This window comes from Caretta caretta, chromosome 1 (genome assembly GCF_965140235.1).
Source record: "Caretta caretta isolate rCarCar2 chromosome 1, rCarCar1.hap1, whole genome shotgun sequence".
Classification (NCBI taxonomy): Eukaryota; Metazoa; Chordata; order Testudines; family Cheloniidae; genus Caretta; species Caretta caretta.
The window spans coordinates 149,835,400-149,861,778 of NC_134206.1; the positions used below are offsets into that span (position 1 = coordinate 149,835,400).

The window sequence follows — 26,379 nt, forward strand, 5'->3', positions numbered from 1 at the left end:
CTTAGAAGCATTAGTTAGACAAGTCAAAGAGGTTTTATAGGGTTTTTTGCAGGGTTGTAGGTAAGGCCAAATTTGAATGGGTAGCTGCAAACAGCATGTACGGTGGCTGTTACACTCCACACATATATACATTAAAAAGTGGGATTCACTGGATACTGGATGGCAAAAGTAGATTTTTAATTTATGAACTGTTAATTTCATCATAAAAATAGCGAATCCACATTTTCCCCAGCACAGAGTGTACTCAATTTTGCTGACGCTAGTGGCTTTAGTTAATAATTTTCGTTTAACAAGAGATTTGTCTTCCAGTGAGATACTAGAAAAATTCAAGGGTCCTGTGGAAAAAAGCTACACAGACAACCTTAATTCTGGTATTTCCTATCTTTAATGTTTGACTTTGCTACATTAATGTTTTTTTAATGTAGTTTTTTGTATGTAATATTATTTGTGTGTCTTTACAACACATTTGTATATAAGCATTTGATAACATTATCGTGTCTTTTACAAAACCAAGTTTGAGAGAGATGATAGCAGGTAAACTTTGATAGGAGCTATGTGAAACTGAGGGGAGGAAGTCATGAAATTCCCCCAAAATCTTATTTCACCATTTTCTCACCTCTGAAAATTCACAAAAGCAGTAATTCAGCTGTGAAAACATGAACACGCAAGATGTTTACCCTTTATTCCCCAAACAGCTGCTGTTGTAAAATGATTCCATTTTCATTAGAAATGGCCTCAGTAACATATGAGAACTTCACAGAGAATGGGTCATATTCTGAAGGTGTAAGACATGCCAAAACACTTACGCTTCTAGAAATCTGAATTTTAACGAGAGTATTTTGAATATGGTGTTTGTATGTAGACTACCTTTATGTCTCACTTTGCTATTGGAGCTACAAGTGAAGCACCCATATGAACCAAATATAAATAAAAAGTGCACTAGTATTTCTCAGGAGAAACAGAATGATCTGTTCCTAAGTACAGCTGCACCGTACACAGTACTGCTAGTTTGTCAGACTCCGCAGTACAGCATGCCACTAACACCCTAGAACAAGGAATCTCTTTCAGCTTGGAGATTTCAATGCATATTTTGCAAGCTGGAGCTATACCATCCAGAAAGCTTCAGAGTGCCAATAAACACAACTGCTGTTGCCACCACTAGCACAACAAGGAGGGGGAGAGCTGATTACTTGGCCTTGGTTCTGAAGATGGGCGAGGACAGAAGTGTTGACGGTGTGGGGTGGACCCACAGAGAGAAAAGAAGTGGACTTCAAAAACATTTCAAAGACTGCATTCAGTTTGGGTGCTTATTTGTTTTCAGCCACACCTCTGAATTTTTTGCGGTATGCATATCACTATTTTGTATCCTAAAAATAGCATAGGTTGCATGTTCCCTATAAGGACTAAATTAACTCTAAATTATTGCCTATGGATTGCACTATTATCTTTTTTCAACTCTCCACCCACATGCTCTCTGAACAGCAAAACAGCAGCAGCAGAAGAAAGTCTTTAATGGGGCAGGGGAAGTTTAAATTGTGCTGTGGACTTTCCCTAAGGGATCCTTTTCATGGCACAGCCTAAGTAAAAAGTCTCTTGTTCAGGGAACAGGAATGTAACTAATTAGATTTAGTACATTTTTTTTAACTTAAACCCACATTTCATTTCCATGAAATGAAAGGAGGAATTACCCTCCAGATGATTCACAGAAAAAGCAGTCTACCCAATACTAATTTCATTTCAGAGGATGATGGGAACCAAAAAGACATGTGAGAAAAGAAGACTAAATCTCAGCTAAAGTGACAGATGACACTGAGGAAGATTTTCAGATTTATCTTTCAAATGTAAGGCATTACAAACTTGGTTGCAATAATCAGCGTCCTTATGTCTGTGAAAATCTGGCAGTGAAGTGGCACTGAAGATGCTGCAAATAATTCAGGGCTAAAATGGCCACATTAGAGCTTTTAATTCCCAATGATGAAATTATATCTCCTCCATACTTTAGCATGGAACTTATATTCCACCAATAGATGGGCAATTCAGTATGCCTCCAAAAGTCTAATTCTTTTCCATAACAAGGGAGGAGGTGGGGAAACATAAGTTAACCTATTTTACACCCAAAGATTTCATAAACATACCTATAATTGTTTCATGCTATTGTATCAGTGTGGCTGTTAATAGTTTTCCCCTTCCCCTCACATTAGTTTCTTCTGCACTTTTGAATCTCCTAGAGAACACAATCAGCTTGGAAGTTGTACATCATATTCACAAGAGGACTAAACAACAGAAGACGATGAAAACACTGACTTCCCCCAATCTGATCCTTGAGACCTAAGGATCACAGTGTGACTGGTCCTACCCAGATGTGCAAGACCCTTGTAACTAGAGCTGTTTGAGGTTTTCTCAACAATGTTTTTTTTTTTCCATTGAAAAATTTCTATGCCAACACACAGTTTATGGGAAAAAATAATTTTCATTGAAAATTTTTGTTTTTCCAACAAAACTTGGAAATGAATTTTCTTGTAATTTTTGCTGAGTCAGCTGTTCTTCTGGGGACTTCTGGTATTGTGCAGTCCCTTCACATACATTCCAATGAGGGTTACAGTTTAAAAGCCACATTTATAGTGCTAAAAGGCAATATATCTGTGCATATGTAATTAAGAACAATATCTGCTTTTCTGACTTTGTGCTTGCCTATTTAAGAATTCCAGTAATAACAATGGGCACATTTTTTAAACCCGAGTGCCTAAAGGTATGCTCCTAAATGTAGAAAATACCACGCTGGATCAGAGAAGACCAATTGTGTATTGTGTGAAAAAACATTTTCTTTTATCAGTTTTGAATTTGCCACTTTTCCATTTCATTGACTGCCCACTGATTATTATTATTATTTGCATTGCAGTAGCACCTAGTGTCCCCAGTCAGAGCACCACTGTGCTAGGCACTGTGCAAACATAAAAGATTGTAATCTCTTTTAGACTGTCTAAAATAGATGAGTGGCAACTGATAAAAGTGAACGAGGGATGGGGGGAAACAAGCTAGTCGTGAAACATCTATTTGGTATAATAAGCAGTGGTCATACTTTCTTCCAGTAGACTAGATGACATAACATTTATTCTGACTTTCCCTACCATCCCCCAGCCCTCCTTTTTTTACACTATGAGTGGGACATTATTTCAGTGGAAAAGGTATAATTTATCACTTATTGTTCCTGTATACAGCATGGAAAATTTAGAAAAGATCTCTAGTTCTTGGACTTTCCCTTTAAAAAAAAAAAGATGTTAAGTATGAAGGGGAAGTAAGATTATCTGCTGTGGTATGTTGTTCCATGTTATGACAATTTTCCTCAGTTTATCAGCCACAACAGATACTGCATTTCTTTAGGAATTGCTCTTCTTGTAATTTCAGTACCCCAGTGACACAGGACAATGCAGCATCAGGAACAGAGATGATTGCAAACAACTCAGTTTTGTTGTTGAACCAGATGAACATGAAATGCCTGTTTATGTCTGAGCCCAGAGCAGTTGCAGCCAACTTGTTTACCTCTTCCTCCCTTATTTGGAGATTGAGCATGAGACTAAATTATGTCACAGATAAGTAGCCTGAAGCAGCTGGCTGGAGAGATGACATTTCACCAGGATACAAAACAAATGCACACAGAAAAAAAGTGAGAAAATAAGATAAGGTGGTTGAGATTGCACGCTGGACAGGCATGCTTGTACAACTGTGTCTGGAGACTGCTAAATTGGAATTAATTTGCAAACTGGATACAATTAATTTAGGCTTGAATAAAGACTGGGAGTGGATGGGTCATTACACAAAGTAAAACTATTTCCCCATGTTTATTCCCCACCCCCCACTGTTCCTCAGACATTCTTGTCAACTGCTGGAAATGGCCCACCTTGATTATCACTACAAAAGGTCCCGGTCCCCCCCCCACCCCCCGCTGGTAATAGCTCACCTTAAGTGATCACTCTCCTTACAGTGTATATAACAACACCCATTGTTTCATGTTCTCTATGTATATAAATCTCCCCACTGTATTTTCCACTGAATGCATCCAATGAAGTGAGCTGTAGATCACAAAAGCTTATGCTCAAATAAATTGGTTAGTCTCTAAGGTGCCACAAGTCCTCCTTTTCTTTTTGTGTCTGGAGTAACTCAGAGCTTACCAAATCATTTAAAGCTCATTTTGATAAAATACTTCAGACATATTGTCAGAGTGAATGTTGTACCAGAAAACCTAAAAGAAGGGTTTTGTATACAAAGGGTTTTGTGCAGGGACGCTGGACAATTGTTTTTTATCCTTAGTTTACAGATGGCATGTAATCCCTTTTTCTGATTTCATACAAAAAACCTTCACATTTTTAAATATTTAAGGCACTTTTCCCCCAAATATTTACATTTAGCCATGCACATAAAAACAGGACTGACAATTTTTTTTTTTAAACAATCACAAATATTTCTTGAGGGATGCTGAAGATGAATGCTTTTTTTTTTTTTTTTTTTTTTTAATATACAGAGTAATTCAACATTTACCTGAAGCTGTTCTTCTAGTGCAGCAGTAGCTTTATCTCCACCACTTTCATCCACCACAACTACCATATGAGTAAGGGAATTCACCCTGACTTGTTCCTGTTCCAAGTCTTCTTGAAGCGCCTAAAAAGAAAAGGGGGAAAAAAATCTATCATCACTTTTTAGACAGGAAGATTCCAGTCCTCAAACAGAGTGCAGTGTCAGAGTAGAACCTCATGGACTAAAAAATGGGAATACGTGAGCAGTAAGGTGCTACAATATGCAAGGATAGTTGTCCCTTTCTTGAAAACTATCTAGTACAATCTGCCTTTCCTCTCTAAGCGTTTAGTCCTCTCATCAACATTCAGAATGAAACTTTGGATTGAAAAAAAATTGTTGAGCTTGTATAGTTGACATTTTATAAATATCAATATCTTGCTCATTTGAAATGGGTATTAGATTACTTTATTAAACAGTGTTTGCATATGTTATAGTATTACACACAAAAAATATGTGAAAGAACATAATTAAAGTAGCAATGTCAAATACCCCAAACTTAGGAAATACTAGTATTAAGGTTGCCTGTGGAACCTTAACTTTGCCCCCTTCTGTGTGGGTGCATTATGATGCAGTCTTTAATTACATGATCACATACTATTTTTGCCACAGGACCCTGCTTCAATCAGTACACAGGATGATTGGTGCCTACTTGTGGTTTGAGCATTGGCCTGCTAAACTCAGGGTTGTGAGTTCAATCCTTGAGGGGGCCATTTAGGGAACTGGGGCAAAAATTGGGGATTGGTCTTGCTTTGAGCAGGGGGTTGGACTAGATGACCTCCTGAGGTCCCTTCCAACCCTGATATTCTGTGATCTATTCAATACGTTTTCTCTCCTCATTGTTCAATGTGTAGCTCCTGCTTTATTTACTGTACACTATTCAAACTTTGCTCTCAAGATAGTTTACATTTTACCTTAATGGATGTTGTTGTTTTTTTCTTTTATTTACTCAGTATTAACTGCCTCATGGCCTTTTCTTTGGCACTCAACATTGTAGTCTAAATGCATTACAAACATTAATGAATTTATTTTCAAATGAGTGGTAGCAACCCCATTTTACATTCATAGAGAGATTAAGGCCAAAATAAACTCTTAATTTTAGTTGCCCAGTCTCAGACTCCAAGGACCATAGTACTTAACATTGCATAACACTTTATATGTTGCAAGTATTGTTCCTACTGACTTCAGTTGTAACTGCGAATTCTTAGCACTTCTGGAAACCAGACCCTAGGGTCTCAAGTCAGGAACTCAGAAATGAGCAAACAAATGGAAATCACCTGTAAAGAGTTTGGTTTCAGTGACTTGCCCAATATCACAAAGGAATTCTGTAGAATTGAATTCCACAGGGCAGCATAAAACTGCCTTAGACATGAGACTATCCTTTCTCTTCCTGTAACTCCCTGCCTCATTCATTACACTCCTTCCAACTTCTGCAACAAGTGAAACAGAGGTCCTACAGACAACAATATCCTTTACTACACAACCTTGTTTCATCCCCAGAGCAGCTCTGTCCTGTGCACTGCACAAAGCAAGGGTCCGGTGGAAAAAGCCAGTATGTGATAATGTAATTAAAGACTATGTAAAAGAATAAATGGACACAAATCAGATGTCAAGAATTATAAAATTCATGAACCAGTCAGAGAACACTTCAATCTCCCTGGTCACTCGATTACAGACCTAAAAGTCACAATATTACAACAAAAAACCTTCAAAAACAGACTCCAACGAAAAACTGCTGAATTGGAATTAATTTGCAAACTGGACACCATTAAATTAGGCTTGAATAAAGACTGGGAGTGGATGGTCATTACACAAAGTAAAACTATTTCCCCTTGCTTATTTCTGACCCTACTGTTACTCTCAACTTCTTGTCAACTGATGGAAATGGGCCATCCTGATTATCACTACAAAAGTTATTTTTCTCCTGCTGATAATAGCCCACCTTAATTGATAACTCTCATTATAGTGTGTATGGCAACACCTCTTTTTTAATGTTCTCTGTGTGTGTAATATATATATTTATATGTTCCTACTGTATTTTCCACTGCATGCATCCAATGAAGTGAGCTGTAGCTCACAAAAGCTTATGCTCAAATAAATTTATTAGTCTCTAAGGTGCTACAGGTACTCCTTTTCTTTTTGCGGATACAGACTAACACGGCTGCTACTCTGAAACCTCTCAGAGTGAAGGCTCCCTGTTATCAGTTCTGATGCCCAGACCCAGATCCAGTACAATTAACACCAGCTCAGAGGTACAAATTGCAAAGAAAATCCTGCTCAGCTCCAGGCTGGAGCATGATCAGTGAAGACAGGACCTTTGGGGATTTATGCTGCTAAAATCTAACAAATCTCTACTGAACTTAAGCAAACTACAATATTTCAAATTTTTATAACTTAGTTAAATTTAGGCACTTCTTTATGGAGATGGTAACAGCACATCCCTGTCACAAAGATGACCCACCCATCAAAAGTTAAGTCCCTGCTCTAAAGCATGGGGACACTAGAGCATCTAAAACACAAGTTAACAGATTATATTTAACATGGCGGGGGGGGGGGGACACACATTTTCCCCTACCCTCATTCTCAAGAATGACTGAACTGTTATGGTTGAAATTTTCAAAGAAAAAAAAAATCAGCGGGAAACGGATCTAGCATGGAAACCTTCAGCCCAAATGGTTAAAGTTTGGCAAAGTTATAAGCAACTGAAAATGGTTTTGTATTGGGAAAAGTCAGGAAACCTTAACATTCAGAAGCCACCAGCCATGTGCATGTTTCATATAACACATTTCATAGTCTACATCTGTTTTCTCTCAGTTGTTATACTTACAAAGTAACACCCATGTACTGTCATTTAACATTTTGATAATGGAGAGACTCATATAAATGCAGTGCAGGAAGCCATCTCCAAGCAGCATCTAGTCCAGCCCCTTGCGCAGAGGCAGGGCCAAATCCCTGAAACGCATTTGACCACTCTGTTCTTAAAATCATCTAATGATGGGGATTCCACAACCTCCCTTGGAAGCCTATTCCAGAGCTTAACCACACTTATAATTAGTAATTTTTGTTCTAATATGTAACCTAAATCTCCCTGGCTGCATATTAAGCCCATAATATCTTGCCCTACATGCAGTGGACAGGGAGAACAATTGATCACTGTCTTCTTTATAACAGACCTTAACATATTGCAAGATTTATCAGGTCCTCTCTTCCCGGTCACCTTTTTCTCAAGACTAAACATGCCCAGTTTTGTTTTTTGATTTGTTTTTTAACCTCTCCTCATAGGTCAGGTTTTCTAAACCTTTTATCATTATTATTTTAGTTATTTTCCTAAGAACTCTCTCCAATTTGTCCACATCTTCCTTAAAGCGTGACACCCAGACCTGGACACAGTTACCTCCTATGTCTTACATATGACACTCCTATTAATGCACCCCAGAATGAAATTAGCCTTTTTTTTTTGCAGCTGTATTGCATTGTTGACTCATATTCAGTTTGTGATCTTCTATAACTCCAGATCCTTTTCAGCAGTTCTACAGCCTTTCTAGTTATTCTCCATTTTGTAGTTGTGCTTTGATTTTTCCTCTCAGTGTAGTACTTTGCACTTGAATTAAATCTGGTTGATTTCAGCACAATTTCCTATTTGTCAAGGTCATTTTGAATTCTAATGCTGTCCTCCAAAGTACTTCCAACCTCTTCCAGCTTGGTGTCATCCACAGATAGTATAAGCACACACTCCACTTCATTATCTGAGTCATTAAGGAAAATATTGAATAATACCAGACCCAGGACAGACCCCCACAGAATACCAATTAGACGAGCACTCGCAGTTTGACAGCGATCCATTGATAAGCACATTTTGAGTATGGTCTTCCAATCATGTATGCAACTACCTTATAGTAATTTCATCTAGATCTCATTTCCTATTTATTTTGAATGGCCACAATCAATATATTGGGGCAGATTTTTGGTTTTGTTCCATTCCCTTTGCAAATTCTTTGCAAGAGGCAAAGTCCTCTGCTTGGGATTCCCCGGTAGAGGGGAGCCTCAGAAGGCGTGGAGAAGGCATAAGCAAACCCCTTTCCCTCTTTCTTCACAAACTGCAAGGAAAGGCAGTAGTATGTGTGAATTTCACTAGCTAGCCGCAGACTAGAAGTTGCAAGAGAGGAATGTTGTTCAATAATAAGAGCTTCGAATGGCACAAAATTATTAACATCAGTCACTGGAATTGTTGAGACCAGAACTCACGGTCTCTTCCTGTTTCAGAGTAACAGCCGTGTTAGTCTGTATTCACAAAAAGAAAAGGAGTATTTGTGGCACCTTAGAGACTAACCAATTTATTTGAGCGTGAGCTTTCGTGAGCTACAGCTCACTTCATCGGATGCATCGGTCTCTTCCTGATACACCTCACCCTAGGCCAAAATAGTAGTAGTTGTAGTCTCCTTTTCCTTGTCCTCCAGATCTAGAGCTCTAGTTCCTTTCTGCTTACCATGAGGCTCACTGGAGCTAGCAGTGTGTATTAAGGAACTCCCTGCAACTGAAACACACTCAGTGCAACCAGTAGGCAGTGATTTCTGTGATGCATTCTCAGTGCAGATTGGATGTTCAGAGATTTTAGAATCAAGCTCTTCTGAGCATGTAAAAATAGCAATTTTCAGAGACTTATAACTTGGATAAATGTTGGTGTATTTTCATGGGGACAGCATAAAACACCTCTTTGATCCCAGGGCTATCCCACTGCCATGTTTGAAACAGCATAGTTGCCAGAGCTTTTCAGTGAAATTATTGGGTGGAATTAACACTGGCAAAACTACCAATTTTTCCCCTAAGGAAAGGTTAAATATTAAAAAGCAACCACCACCAAAACAACCTGGGAAAGAGCAAGCTTGGAAAATTTCATTTGGAATAGGTAAAGTCTAGAAGAGGTTTAAGCAACTGAAAACAGGTCACATAATGCAAAGCGTTAGGGAACCTTTACTATATAAATGTCATTACCTGTAGCAGCTCTGCATATCATATGTACTATATTATTACTCATTCTGGCCTGTGCACTGGGTGAAACCACATAATCACTATGTTCTCGAATGAACACACGCTGAAAAATTATAGAAGACAAAAACACCACATCACCAAAGGGTGGACACTTTTGACTCCATACCCCTTCTGCATAACAATCTAATCTTTATTACCCACTCCATCTCAAGTATCAGGGGGTAGCTGTGTTAGTCTGGATCTGTAAAAGCGGCAAAGAGTCCTGTGGCACCTTATAGACTAACAGACGTATTGGAGCATAAGCTTTCGTGGGTGAATACCCACTTCATCAGATGCAAGACCAACAGACATACTGGAGCATAAGCTTTTGTGGGTGAATACCCACTTCGTCAGATGCAAGACCAACAGACATACTGGAGCATAAGCTTTCGTGGGTGAATACCCACTTCGTCAGATGCATGATGCATCTGACGAAGTGGGTATTCACCCACGAAAGCTTATGCTTCAATATGTCTGATAGTCTATAAGGTGCCACAGGCCTCTCCATCTCAAGTGACATCTGTTACTCCCTATGCTTAACTATCAATCCCAATTTGTATTTAGCTCAGTACTGATTTCTTTCCCCAGACCTGAAGAACTGTTTGGTTAAAAAATGTGAACCTTCCACCAACAGAAGTTGGTCCAATAAAAGATGTTACCTTACCTACCTTGTCTCTCTCACTCTCATGGCAATTCAGAGGAACAAACTATAATGCAAGAACAAAAATAGGAGTCCTTCCCATTCTTAACAATAACTGCATTTTATAAAATCACTGGTGAAATAGAACTGGACACCACTCACGGACAGTGACAAGAGCACAAATGAACAAATGATGGGATAACAAAAATAATAATCTAGTAGCACCAAAAGCAGATTTAGACAGATCTCCTGTCCTGCTTCACAAACTACCTCCCCACTCTTGTCACTAGAAATGTGCTTAGCTGACTGATTCTCTGGCAATTAAGTCAAGGAAAAACAGGATAAAATAATAATAAATCAATATAGTCTTAAATAATAAACTCTGCCTGCAGTGGACAAACTGCCCTTTTCCACAGCAGCATACAACAGATGTTTCAGAGAATACAGTGGTTTTCTCTGACAGATGATATATATAATTGTGCCATGTATCAAAGTAATGGGAATCAAAAAAGAAAAATGGAGCTATTCATACCCACCCACTCAAACATGATTTTTGTGGAAGCAGCGTGAGCATCTGTGTACAATTTCAGTTCAATGACATGAAAACCAGAGAAGGGCTCAGGTCTGAAAATTAGACCCAGATCCTTCAGTCAGTGGGTGTTTGGGTTAAAATGGTTTAATTATAACTTCAGAAGGTTAAAAATCCAGTCAGTTCCCTGACTACATCATTAAGAGAGATTTGACAGGAGAGTACCCCAATTTTTGCAGTGTAAGCCTCAGACATACAGAATGAAATCCAATATGCTAGTTTCCTATGCCTAGAGGCAAGGCGGATTAAACAAGGCAACAGCTCAAATTTATATTAGACTTATTTAAGAATGAGGCAGGTGTCAGTCATGTAACAAAGACAAAAGATCATCAGAGGATAGTCATCTTTCAACATGACAGAATACAGCAAATGTTATAAAGAGAAAAATGTAACCAGCATCTAAGATACATAGCTCAGGGGGACACTGTAAGCAAGGGAAATAGCCTTAAAGAATATAAGACTCTGCTCTCTCACTGTGTGTTGCCTGTATTTTCCCCTCCCTCCCTTATTAAACTAAATAAATCAAAATCAGTGGTAGGCTTACAGATTCTCAAAAAAACCAAACAAACAAAAAAAACAAAAACCAAACCACCACCGTGAAGGCCATTAATGACAGATCTGTTCCCAAGTCTATTATCATAACTACTTCTAAAAAAATTGATTTCCAAAATATACAATTATCAATTTGATCAAAAGAGGCACAGGCAGAGTGTTGTACTAGCTTACAGAGATCTACGTAATTGCAGCGTCTTCCTTAGTAAAAAAAGTCAAAATGTCTCCTGCTAACACTTTTCCAATCAGGGGTGAAAACCTGGCTCTACTGAAATCAATGGATTGGTTTTTAAAGGCCAGAACTGCACACAAAATAATCAGAACCACTACAATGTGTCAAATTCTGTGACCATTTCTAAATAACCTAGGTCAACATCACAAAACATGCACTGGGATACTGATGAAGGTATCCAGATAAGGGGAAAAATTCCAAGGTCAACCTTGATTAAAATCCAACTGCAGAGAAAGTTTCCCACATACCTTTTCATTTTTAGGGACATACTGCAAACTCAAAAAGGAACAACTTTCCAAAGTTTTATTTTTATAATGAAAATTTTGCACAATTCTCCAGTAAAACTCTAAACTTCTGAACATTTTAGCCAGTTTAACTGTACAAAGTGAAATCTATACATAAATGTTAAAAGTGCATTTTTGTTTAATCGCAAAATTTTAAATATGTGGCCTTTCTAGGCAAATTAACAATCTTCAGTTTCCTCTCAGGTACGCAGATTTCTTTCAGTTTTAAAAATGCATAGCCTAGACTACTTGCAGCAGTAGACAAAATACCTAAAATACAGGTCAAATGACAAATAGCGTTTTTTGCTGTTTCTTGGACAATTACGTTAAAGTAGTTTGGCAAACCTAATGTGAGATTTGTAAACATGTTCCTTTCTGTGGCCCTAAAACCCCCTAGAATTTGTCTTTGGCACAGTGCAGATAGAAACTGTTCTTTCTGTACTGTTCAGGTGAAAGTCTCAAACAACACTAAGTTAAGAACGGGAGCTTGCTGGTAAGAATTCCTCGGTCTTTTCCTGACAGCAAATAACAATCAATCCTAGATCTGTTTTATTGAATGGTTTATCTTCTCAGGATTGGAGTTCACTCACTCAACCTGGGCCCACAAAGAGGAATTGGCATATCTGTCTCAAAAACTTGAGCAGTATTTGACACAACATACAAAAAAGGCAGATTAAAAGGAACTAAAGATACAGAGTTTGAGTCAAGAGGCAGAAAATAAAATGAACAAAATAGATATTCTAGGTGTGGAAGGAAACAAGGGGCCAGGAGCTAATCAAAGGGAGATGAAGAGAAAGAATAAATATGACAGAAACACAAGAGAAAGAGAGAGGTTGCTGCATTCCAGCCAACAAACCAACCCATCATTCTGGCTGCAACTACCCAATTAATCTGATGCCATCTTCTCATTTCTGTCTTCCGAAATCTCCAGTTCCTCCCAGCAAATGCCACAATATTAATATTATGCAGTAATTGGGAACGTATACATCCATGCTAAGGACATGAAACTTTCAAAACCAGAGATTACTTATACCTTATCCTGAAATGAAGTACCAGCTGTGCTGTTCGTGTTCATATCTAGTGCAATAAAACTAGGTTTCAACTGTTTTCCCCACACATTATATACAGCCATGAATTTTTATCTTTGCTGTAGTATGCAGCTTTGTTATACTGCAGGAATCAGGAGGCACTGGTGCAGAATATAATACCAAATAAATTCTATGTGAATGTTGCAGATAGCTTTGAAACGTCTGCAAACATCTTGTCCTCCAGTTACTACCTACCGGGAAGTTCTGCCTGAGAAGAATTTTAATCCATGCCCAATGAGGAAGGGGAAAAAACCTCTTTTTTATCATTTTACTGTCTGAATGATCCCTTGGTAGAGAAGATAGAGTTGAAACCTTATGTTTTAAGTATATATCCACAGTGTTAACTGACCCATCACATTCAGAACTGTGGAATCAGTATATGGGAGAGGGAAACTTCTGAATGCCTTGGAGACTCAGGGTATAAGTCCTGGCCCCACTGAAGTCAGTGATGGAACACTCCATTGACATCACTGTGGCCAGAATTTTACTCTCCAAACAAAGGAATGCACCCATTATATTAATTAAGATCAAAGTTCTTAAAGGGAATGTAGCGTTTCACTGGCACAAGAAATTATTAGCTTGAATGCCATTAGCATATATATCAAAAGAAAAACAAGAACCCAGTTACCAATTTCTAAGTGAATTTGTAATATATATTTTCAGTCACAAATTATGTTTCCACCTTTACTTGCCATTTTTAAAAAACAGTTTCATTTTGTGCTCAGAAAACGGGCTGGACTGGAAAGCTTGGAAACTGAATTCTTCTATTTACCCACAGACCAGTTACAGCATAGGCAGCAGCAGCACCACTAGCTTTTCCAGACTTCCTCACTAGAATGAGAGCTCTTCTGTGTCATGGCCAAGTGAAGAGTTCAGTCTCCATGCTGTTCTTGGCCTCCGCTGCTGCCTCAGGGCCGTATATTGGTTTAATTTCTGATGGTAGGTTTTGGGATGCAATGACCTGCCCTTTACAAATTGGACTAAAACCATGAACTCATTCCAGATAAGCCACCAAGATGATAAAAGGGATCGGAGGGTAAAAACTTGTGGGAACTATAACTGAAATGGATTTGAACCACTAACGTACAGTTGAAGGACACCTTAATCTCTTCACACTTTCTGGAATCACATCTCCCAGGCCTTACGATTTTCTGATATTTAGCTTCCTATCTTTTATCATGATGCATACATATTTCTGTATACACACAGATATATACACCAATACACAGAAAGAATTACTGAACTTAGCACAATTTTAAAAGTCTGCTTTATGTAACTATTTTTTTAACTCTGTTTATTTTATCCTTTTAAAAGTGATAATCACAGCCTTACCAGAATTCTATCTTATTTGCCATATTGAATTTATTTGCCTATGTTCGTATTCGTTTAGTTTAATTTATGCATTTTTAACTCAATCATTCCAATTTAAGAAACACTTTTCTACATCACAGTACAAACAAGCTTGGTCAAATATCTTTCTTTCCCCAACTGCTGGCTTGTTATTTTTCATAATTAAATGCATTTTTCAAAATAAACTCTTCCGTTACAAAGCTAGAGACTACACTTGGGCTACTTTACAATGCTCAGGGGCGACATACTCAGAGTGCCAGGACTGCTAATGAGCTTTGGAATCCCAATTATTACAAGTAATAGCGTGCCATTGCTACTAGAGCACACAAGGAAGAAAGCACAAGATGACAAGAGGAAAAAAACATGGGAGTAATAACATTTCAGATTTTATGCTTTGTAATAAAAAGGATATTACAATTGCCTATTTTCTTGATATCCAACCAGATTTTCTAGTCTAGTAAATTATGAATATAAGAAAGAATAAAGAAAATCCCAGTCTTATTAAAAAATTCTGAATTGCAATGCAGTCTCTATACAAAGACTTGGTTATTCTGAAAAGCTTAAACTTCAGTCAATGAAATATTCTGCATTACTCTTCGCTAATACTAGTTTTAGATCATTGATATATGTTCCTTCTTTAAACAATATTTTGACTCCAACAGTAATGTGCTTATGTAAAATAGCTTACCTTGTGTTCCTCTACTTGATGTTTTAAGTCTTCTAGATCAGGGCCCAGGGGCTCCGACTCAATTTTCTTTGTCCTCTCTTCTGTTTTTGCTAGCCAGTCAGATAACTGTGTTAGTTGCTGATTCTGAAGGTCCATGAGAATTTTATGTAAGCTAGAAACAAGGAAAATCATCACTTACATTTGTACATGTAAGAAACTAGTAAGCAGAAATGTTTGCTTACACTTACATTCCTTTTTTTTTAAAGTTAGTTTAACACTTGTATCAGAAGGTGCTCAGAAACCAAATCTGGTACAGCACTGCAGGTTTACCCACCTTGTCCTACTAATGGGTTTAAACCACTACGTAGAAAGGGAATATATTCATCTGAGATGGTAGTTTGGTTTCCAAGCCCATTCCATTTGCTGAGACTGCCAACAAAGGTGCCATTTTCTGTTTTCAAATGGATGGAAACAGAGACCACAACTCATTTCCGTAGCAATGTACTAATAGACATCCGGTAGTACTGAAATGGGCCCATCCTGATCAGCCTGATTTGAACCAGTCAATGTGAAACATCTCATTTTACTAGCTGGGCACTGTCTATTTATTGCTGGCACTTCAACCCAGTACATCTTACTATTAAGAGCTGGTCAAAAACTGGAAATTTTCACCCTTTGGGAAATGTTAATATTTTGATTTGGGGGCGGGGAAGGGGGGAATCCTCATCTGGAACAAACTCAAAACACACACACACCCTTTTGTTTTGTTTTAAGACCATAAATGTATAGAAAATTTCTATGCAAAAAATGTTGAAATATTTTGTTTCAGCTTGGTTTAACATCCAGCTACGTCTACATAAACTGCCGACTCCATGGGTACTCCGGGGCTCAGCACCCACGGAAAAAAAAAATTGGGGTGCTCAGCATCCACCAGCCACAGCTATTCGGTAGCAGTGGGGTCTCAGGGAAGGGGGTGGGAAGAGGCGGAGCAAGGGCGGGGCCTCAGGGGAGGCACAGAGTTGGAGCACCCACAGGGAAAAATAAAAGTCAGTGCCTGTGGGAGCTGTAGTCTGGTTGCCTCATGCCCCTATTCTACTCTATTGGCCATAATGAACAGGGACAGCCCAGGTGGGTGCAGCTCAGGGTTAAATGAAACAATGTTTCATTTAGACAACCTGGCAGGTTTCAATTCAGGTCTACCTGACCCCAAATATTTCATTTCTTTTTATGTGGAAAATTTTGATTTTACTGAAACTGCATTTTCCATTCCAAAAACATTTTGATGGAAAAGTCCTGTAAGCTCTACTTACTAACCCCCCACAATGTAATAGCTGTTAAATTTGATGGGGGAGATGATTAAGACTAGATTGACTCACTGGAGAATGTTCCACAGGTGGGACAGTTGCTCATAATGTAAGCTATATTTACAGAATTTCAAATCATATAAAAGTAAGTTTTAATTGCTAAGATGGTTAAAAAAGTTGAAAATGGTTCCATTTTCTATCTATAGTTCTGTCTAAATTGAAAACAAATCAGAAAAATCACTTTTATTTTACTGAAATTTAATTTGGGAGGAAAGCCAGGAAAAAAATGTTCCTCCAACACCCTGATTAACATTTTTGGAATTAAACGTTTCAATTTTTTAAAAAATGTAGTATTATATTATGCAGTATAATATATAGCTTAAAATATCAATTCAAAGCAAAACAAAATGTTTCAAGCAATCAGACTGTGATATAATGCCCCATATTCTTCATAGTAATACTATGGTGACGATTATGGCATAACTATGATGTATTTTATGAAAGATAGGTTTTGTAAGATATCACTGAAAAGCTTATGACTCACAGAATATGATTATCCTATTTGTATGCACGTATCATTTTGGTATTTGAAGTTAGGAAAATTTTCTATGCTTCTATTTCAAATGTGTTTACACCTGGGGAACACCTACTAGTTAGAATGCAATCAATCTAGATGGCTGGCTGGACAGGGCTATTAGGGAGAACAATAGGTCTTAGAAGATGCTAATCTTCCACTGGGGGGCCTTCCTGAGTGGTCTACAAACAGCCTCCAAGTCATAGCTGCTCTGTCCCTACAGAGAGACATGTGACCAAGTCACCTGGTACTGGACTCCATCTTGGAATACCAGTGTTTTTCCACTGACTGGGTATGGGAGACAAAGGGTTCCCACCATATGCAAAAGCTATTTGAGGCAGGGGAGTGAGATCATTGTGTTTTTTCACTGACTCTCCACTGGAAACACCTGAGGAACTGGACTAGGGGAGGAGGGTTGAACCCAGGGTAGACGGATTTCTAGCCTGTGAAAGGACTACCTGGGGTTTTAAGCTGAAGGGTAGAGAGAAGGTCCAGAGTGACCTAGACCAATTGGGCCAAAAGAAATCTGATGAGGTTCAACAAGAACAAGGGCAGAGCCCTGCACTTAGGAAGGAAGAATCCCATGCACTGGTAAAGGCTGGGGACCGACTGGCTAAGCAGCAGTTCTGCAGAAAAGGACCTGGGGATTACAGGGAACGAGAAGCTGGATATGAGTCAGCAGTGTGCCCTTGTTGACAAGAAGGCCAACAGCACACCGAGCTGTATTAGTTGGAAGTGACTATTCCCCTCTATTTGGCACTGGTGAAGCCACACCTGGAGTACTGTGTCCAGTTTTGGTCCCCCCACTACAGAAGGGATATGTACAAATTGGAGAGAGTCCAGAGGAGGGCCATGAAAATGATTAGGGGGCTGGGGCACATGACTTATGAGGAGAGGCTGAGGGAACTAGGGTTATTTAGTCTACAGAAGAGAAGAGTGAGGGGGATTTAATAGCAGCCTTCAACTACCTGAAGGGGGGTTCCAAATATAGGCTGTTATCAGTGGTGGCTGATGTTAGAACAAGAAGCAATGGTCTCAAGTTGCAGTTGGGGGGGGGGGTCCAGTCCCTAGGTTAGATATTAGGAAACACTATTTCACCGGGAGGGTGGTGAAGCACTGGAATGGGTTACCAAGGGAGATGGCGAAATCTCCATCCTTAGAGGTTTTTAGGGCCCGGCTTGACAAAGCCCTAGCTAGGATGATTTAGTTGGTGTTGGTCCTGCTTTGAGCAGGGGATTGGACTAGATGACCTCCTGAGGTCTCTTCCAACCCTAATATTCTATGATTAAGCTGCAAGCAAGTGCAGAGATTCTTGAGGGGAAGCTGCAAAATATGTAAAACAAGAGCTAGGGTGAGAATTTGCTACTCATATCCAATCTCTTGAGTATATTAAGCTTAGATTGCAGTTTTATTTATTTGCTAGGTAATCTGCTTTGATCTGTTTGCTATCCCTTATCATCACTTAAAATCTATATTTTATAGGTAATACGCTTGATTTTGTTTGGTCTAGTGTGTGGAAACTATAACTGGAGGCAAAAAGCTGTTACAGATCTTCCCCCACATTGATGGAGGGGATGAATTTCATGAGCTTAAGCTGTACAGTTCCCTGTACAGCACAAGATGGTATAATTTTGGGTTTACACTCCAAAGTTGGGGGGTGTCTTAGGAACGGGGCAGTGCATTAGGTAAGCCTTCCCATGCAGAGATGATCTCAGCATCTGTGTGTAGCTGCAGCTGGGTGTGTCCCTACCTGTATGTGTGCTGGAGGGGGCTTGTTGAAGCAGTACAGTGTTAAGGGAGCCCAGGCTGGTGGGTCAGGGGGACTAAGTGATACCCCAGTTACAGGTGTCACCCCAGGTGAAACCCATCACACAGACATTTATTTGAATTTTTCTTTGTAGAGAATTTCAAATTTTTAAATTTTGTTCTGATTTAGATGAAGACAAATTTTGAAATTTGTGATGAAAAGAAGTTAATATGTGGCTCCTTGGATAGGCACCGACTCCAGGGCTGGAGCTACAGGTGCCAACTTTCCAATGTGCCAGGTGGTGCTCACTGCTCAACGCTCAACCCCTGGCTCTGCCACAGGCCCTGCCCCCACTCCACCCCTTCCCGCACCCTCCCCTGAGCCCGCAGTGCCCTCGCTTCTTTTCCCCCACAGCCACAGAGCATCCTGCACACCACAAAACAGTGGATCGGGAGGTGCGGGGAGGGAGGGGGAGGTGCTGATCAGCAGGGCTGCTGGTGGGTGGGAGGTGCTGGGAGCGGGGGCAGGGTGAGGAACTGATGGGGGGCTGCTGACATATTACTGTGGCTCTTTGGCAATGTACATTGATAAATTCTGGCTCCTTCTCAGGCTCAGGTTGGCCACCCCTGTGGTGCATGATATCGATGAAGTGAACCTTTCATAGTTCAAGCAATTAATTGAATTTGCAGAAATGTGTGTAAAAATGTTACTACTGTGTAGGTAGAAGATTCAAGATCACCCATGTTAAAAGATTGTTTTCTGTGCACAGGAGAAACAGGTTCTTATGCAGAGTTAATACCCCACTTAAATTGATGTCTGGCAAAATTTCAGGTGAATGTATTTTCGGAAATTTAAAATATGTACATAAATATATAAATATAAATGTAAATCAATGCACAAAATTGTATTAGAATGTTTTAGATTTTAGATAGCTAGTTCTTTTGTTTTTACTTTATTTTTCTTTTCTTCATTTTTTCATGTAATCATTCCCTTTTTAACAATTTGACTTGGATGGGTATTTCCTCCTCTCCTCCCCACCATGTTTTGCCGGTTTATTATCCTTTTACACACACACCTTGGAGAAACAGGAGGGTCAGCAGCAAAAATCTCATCATTTTTGACCAGCTATTTTTAACAAAGCCATAGATAGGTAAGTTCTTCTGTAGTAGTCAATTTTTGTCTTAAAAAGTTTCTCAGCTCATCACTTAATCCTATACTTTGTGTATTGATTCTAGGTGCTGTAAATGAAAGAACCTTTCTGAAAGGATAACCACTAAAGCAGGTAAGTGCACAATAAACAGACCTTTTTCTGTAATTGCTAAATTTTAAACAGATAGTACTTCACTAGAGCTGAAAGGGACAGAACAAAAGCCCATGGAAAAAACTCCCATTGAATCCAATGGGCATTATCTCTACCTCTCTACTCCAAACTTGTGTCCTCCTGTCAAACTAAAATCCTAACTTGTCTCTCTGACATCATCTTGTGGATAGGTTGTTGTCAGCTCAAGCTCAGCATGGCTAAATGAGAGCTCTGAATCTAACTCTCCCGGCAACCTCTTTTATTGATCCCTGTGGACACCACCACCATTGCTCAGGCTCATAACGTGGGTATCATCTTTGATGTAGCCTGGATGTGAAGACCTAGAGAAAGGTCTGAGTCAAGGTATTGCAGATTATCGCTGAACAGTGTCACTAAGATTCAGCCTACCCATCCACACAGCTAATCATCTCATCCAGGCTCTATGATTGCTATACAAAGTGAATACTGTATATATTAAAATGTAAGTTGTACTCTACAAAGTAGGAGTGCAGCCACAGTGGCACGTGTTTTATAAAATGTGTTACAAAAAGAAAAATTATGTTAAGATTAGCAGTAGAGAGAAAATTTTAAAAAAGTTCATCTTGCAAGTAAAAATACATGTAACCATGATGATATTTTCCTTGCAAAACAAGATGATCAGATGTGTTTTATAAGGTGACACACAACGGAGTTAAATTCTTCATTAAGGGCTCAGTCTAGCACCCACTGAAGTCAATGGAAAACTCCACTGACTTCACTGATGGAAAAAAGTACATTTTGACACTGTACTGCAGATGAAAAATGATGTAATAAACTCAAATCAAATTCAGAGTTAAATGGTGGATATAAACTACTTAGGAAATAATGCAAATTTGTCAGATAACATGACATTTATATAGATGATTTATAAAGACAATCTTTTAAATTATCCTGTTGAACACCAATCCTAGCTGAAACATGTCCACACTACACTATAGTATGTTACTTACACTAATGCTGGATATAGAGATCCTAGTACAAAGACAAGTTTTGATCAAGTACGTATGTTCTACTTTTAGAACTCAGCCCTCAACTAGGAATTTCGAGAATTTAAAGTAAAACTTTCATAGTGGATGAAACTCTCATTTGTATGACATTTTAATCCACATTTTTACTATAAATTCCACTTGTATTTCATATATTTTCTTCTCATATTTAATAGTTTTTGAAGAATCTGTACCCATACAAAGAGACTATTCCTTCTCAATGTATCTTCTCATCCTATTTGATACCGCACTGAGGTGGTAATGCCAAGTTTATGAAATCACAGTTGTTTCCATGGCAGTAACTTGTGATGTTAAAAACATGCAATAATGATTTCATTACTGTATCACACAGGAAAAGATGTTAGGCTTACAAATTCTTATCGAAGCACAAATATCAAACAATAGGAGAGAAAATAACTGAAGAAACATGCTGCTTTTTGTATTAATGTTCCCTTTCATCAAGTATATGCCAGTTTTAAAGTCCCTTAATCTAGAATAAGAGGAAAGAAGTCATTTTAAAAACCTGACAGTGGAGTCTGCATGCATTAAAATCTCATTTTACCTACCATTTATCCATGTTAACCCCATTATTAAAACACCAAAATCAGATTTCTAATCTTTTTTATTGAGATTCAAAATTGAATGCAAGAGCCTATTCTAAAACCATGGTTAATAAAAGAGTAATTAAAGCTTTAGTCACGCTTATCAGAGAGGAGAAGGGAGATATCTGACTATCCCAAGCTTAAGAGATGCTATTACGAAGAAAAGAGAGAGATTTAATACAATACTAACCAAAGTGAATAATGTATATATTAAAATGTAAGTTGTACAATATTTGATACACTGTATTCAGTATTTCAGTTTAATTTTGATGCCAAAACATTTGATATTGCTCTAGCTACACTACTTTAATAGAATAAACTATTTAAATTGAAATGCATTTTTCCTTGATAACTGTAATGGAAATGCTGTGTTAATTAAAATATTTACTGGGTAAAGAAGGAATTATGCTCTCTTGGGACCGCATTGCAGAATTAGGTACTTTTTTGAGACATTTTTCTGCAGAGCCCCAGGATTTGGCCACTGTCACTGCAAGACACTGGACTTAATCGACAAAGAGTCTGTTTTAGCATAGCAAATCCAATATTCTTACTTAAAATACTCTTAATTTAAGCCACTGAAATGATACTGGTAAAAATATTCAGCTTTTTCATTTTTAACTATTTGTTCATTTTCCCTCCCTATATTCCAATTTTAATTCTTCACAAAGCATACCAAACCATGCGGTACCTGGTAAATTATTATTTATTCCTAATTTCATTCAAAGGAAAATAGCTATAGTACATATAGCTCTTTATATTATAAATTAAGATTTTATCTGGCTCTTAATATAAATTTGTCACTAAGTGCCTGACAAAGAATACTGAACAAAAGAATGGCACCGATTCTCAAACAGGCACCCAAAAAGCACCATTCCAGATCCCCAAAGTCATGGCCATATTAAGCAGGTTCATGAATGCATCCGATGAAGTGAGCTGTAGCTCATGAAAGCTTATGCTCAAATACATTTGTTAGTCTCTAAGGTGCCACAAGTCCTCCTTTTCTTTTTGCGTATACAGACTAACATGGCTTGTCAAGGTTCCTTCCCCATTCTGAACTCTAGGGTACAGATGTGGGGACCTGCATGAAAAAAACCCTAAGCTTATTTTTACCAGCTTAGGTTAAAACTTCCCCAAGGTACAAACTATTTTACCTTTTGTCCCTGGACTTTATTGCTGCCACCACCAAGCGTCTAACAAATATATAACAGGGAAAGAGCCCGCTTGGAAATGTCTTTCCCCACAAAATCCTCCCAAACCCTACACCCCCTTTCCTGGGGAAAGCTTGAAAAAAATCCTCAACAATTTCCATAGGTGAACACAGGCCCAAACCCTTGGATCTTAAGAACAATGAAAAAGCAATTAGGTTCTTTAAAGAAGAATTTTAATTGAAGAAAAAGTAAAAGAATCACGTCTGTAAAATCAGGATGGTAAATACCTTACAGGGTAATCAGATTCAAAACATAGAGAATCCCTCTAGGCAAAACCTTAAGTTACAAAAAGACAAAAAACAGGTATATACATTCCATTCAGCACAGCTTATTTTATCAGCAATTTGAACAAAACAAAACGCATATCTAACTAGATTGCTTATTAACTCTTTACAGGAGTTCTGACGTGCATTCCTGCTCTGGCTCCGGCAAAGGCCACAGAGAGAGAGAGAACCCTTTGTTCCTCCCCCAGCTTTGAAAGTATCTAGTCTCCTCATTGGTCATTTTGGTCAGGTGCCAGCGAGATTATCTTTAGCTTCTTAACTCTTTACAGGTGAAAGGGTTTTTCCTCTGGCCAGGAGGGATTTAAAGGTGGTTAGCCTTCCCTTTATATTTATGACACGGCTGCTACTCTGAAACAATGTATTAAGAGTGATTTCTCTTTTAGTGCCACCACTTACCCCCCCCCCCATTCAACAAGAAGCCAAGCTCAAAGAACCTAGTGTCAGTGACTGGGACATGGGCTGTCATGCACAGTGGTTAAAGCAGGAGTCAAGAGGCCAGAACCATGGGTCAGAGCCAAAGACAGAAATTAGAAAAAGAGGATCACAAGTGAGTTACCTGGAATGAGGCAAAGCAGGAGCAGGGCTAGGTGCATGGCTGGGAATAAGCATGCACAAACACTATCACTGCTATGGATGAATGCTTTGAGCAGCTGCTGAACTGCTTCTGGGATTAAGAGTCAGTCTGCTGACTCTTCCGACCCATCAGCACACTAGCTGCACTCATTAGGTTGCCTGAAGACTGTCTCTGCTGCAGGCACTGCTTCCTCACAGCTAGAGAAGCCCAGGGGCATATTAGAGTCCTGCCAAGGGAAAGCCAAAATTAAGGAACCCAGTGGAGCCTTATATTTTGAATATTTGCACAATATTGTGAGCAGTGTCATTTTTGCAACTCACTTGTGGATGGAACTTGGAAAAATGCCACCAATCTTCCCTCCCCCGAAAATTTGACCACTGAATAAAAAGAGGGTCAGGACCAACGAGTTAAGTTGCTGGGGGTAAGCAACATTTTTAGGACTTGTGGAGAAACCTGGAAGTGAAGCCAAGGGAATATCAAGCCATCACTAGAAGAAGTGGCTGCGACTTGAAGCACTAGCATGTCTACCCATCTAGTACTGGTGTGGGTCCCCAATGCAGTAGAATGAGTGCCAGTCAGCAATTCTGTTCAAGGGTGGCCCCAATGTCCCACTAAAGGGTTAATGAATCAATCCTCACATCTCCTCTTTGAGGTAAGTGAAGGAGATACAGGGATCACTTCGGCAACTCTTCAAATGCAGCAGCTGTTAAAAAATACACAGTAATACCACACAATTGTCTAAAACAATTTTACTGTCCTAAAATTATATTATTTAGTTAGGCATTGACACCACATTCATCATAATAGTACCTGTGAAACTACCAAAGCAATTTTACAGAGGAAAAATTCAGTTCAAATTTGGCCAAGTCTCCAGCAATAATATCTCTTTATTAAACGAGCCTTGAGAGCTTTTAGCCACACAAGAGGCCATGAACTTGGTTTTACCTATTTGACGTAAAACTGTACTTTCCAACACTCAGTCGAAACGTTCATTTTATATACCTCTCATGGTCTTGATCAAAACTTGAGCTGTCCAAATAATGAATTTTTCAGTTCACTGGATGTTTAAAAACAAAAGTAATTTGAGATCAAAATGAATATGCTTTTTGATTTTTTTGGCAAATGAAATAGTTATAAAAATAATTTCAGGTTGTACACTGTTTCATTTATACAATATAAATGTTTCAGTTTGATATTTACCATTTTTCAAATTGTTGATTTTTTAAATAGAAATTCAAGAATTTTTTAAACAAATGTTTTGAACGGAAAAAATTGCTTTTTTTCCATTTTGAAAAATGTTGAAAACATTTGTTTTTCTTCTTTAAGTCCAAAGCAATTTGGCAAATCCAACAAGATTTGTGAAACGTCTTTGTTGCCAAATCTGCATTTTTCACAAACAATCCACCAAACAAACAAAAAACAAACCAACCCCTCCACTCCTGCCCCCAGAGTTTTGGCCAAAAATTGTCAGCCAGCATTACTGAATCACAACCGTGTCTCTTTATAATGTGGAATGACCAGAAGAAGCATAAAGTGACAGATCCATAAACCCCTCCACACCTTGAGACTGTTCCCCCTGCCAGAGCACCCAGTGCACTGGGGGGCATGGATTTCTTGTCAAAACCCCCATCAGTACCCGGTCCAGCCCAGGAATGCTAATGATCCAACCAGCAGACCAAATTCAGTAATGAATCCTGGTCACGTGTCATCTGAGGCACATTGCGCATATGCTAAGACGACCAGAGTACAGGGAGCCCCTTGAAAATTCTACTGTACGATGTGCAGGGGAGTAATTACCTTCAGTCTAACTAAACTCCCCTGCAGTGTCAGGTGTGCATTATATTCTCTTTCACTTTGTTTTATACTCTTTTGTGCAGCGTTGCTATGCACTGTTAGTTAGTTGTGACGTTTCATCCTAGAGGTGAAGTAATTCCCACATATTATACAGAAAACTTGCACATGATAAAAATTAAGAACATTGATAATTATTATACAGAATATCAATATCATTCTATGACAACGAACATTAAGTCTGACAATGAAATCATCCCTGAAAATAATTTTATCATTTCTTTTTCGTAGCGTTTTTCCTCCTTCCCCTTGTATTTTCCAAACATCACCTTACTTGCTCTAAGCATACGTAGTGGTTTTAATACTCATGTATCTCTCTTCAGAGAGATGATTGTAACCTTCGTTTATGGTTTGGCTCTCGTGAGTTTCCACTACAAAATACTTTTCCATTGACTGAATGCTTTTTAATAGTTGTGAAATCCTCCATAAAGTAAACCTGATTACATTAGGTTTTCCTCTCCAGTAGTACATTTATCACACTGAGATGCTTCACTGTAGAGAATCCTATTTTAAAAAGCCTGCTGTTTTACTTCGGGTCATTAATGCAGTTCTACAAGAGCCAAACATTTTCAATACATATGGTGAACATATACCAGATTTCCTTTGGCCTCCTTTTACCGTAGGATAGCAATAACAGCATTGCACTGCTCCAGAAAACTCTGATGCTCTGACCCGCTAACCCTCTTTTTGAACTACTGGGTCACTTCTACTGTTATATCGCATCAGAAAATCTCTCCTCTTCACTGACTGCTTGCTTTTGTTTCCCCCATATTGAAGAATGTGCAGTTTTTCCTTACGTTTTCTATGGCTGCTTTCCTAGAACATGGGCAGCCTCATCGAGCTCATCTTTAAGTAATATTTCTCTTCCCTGGAGGATGTATTTGTCAACCAAATTAATTATAATTTATTCA

General features: G+C 38.6%; 1 protein-coding gene across 11 annotated transcripts in view; it reads right to left on the reverse strand.

The window, feature by feature from the left end:
- Positions 1–26,379, reverse strand: part of DMD (dystrophin) — a 2,122,534-nt gene that overhangs the window by 1,281,382 nt on the left and 814,773 nt on the right. For all 11 annotated transcript variants that reach the window (XM_075132091.1, XM_048863664.2, XM_048863629.2 and 8 more), the window contains 2 exons: positions 15,021–15,171; positions 4,537–4,656 (listed from right to left, as the gene is read on the reverse strand). In XM_075132091.1, coding sequence (XP_074988192.1) covers positions 4,537–4,656; positions 15,021–15,171 — 271 coding nt within the window. The remainder of the gene's footprint in view (positions 1–4,536; positions 4,657–15,020; positions 15,172–26,379) is intronic.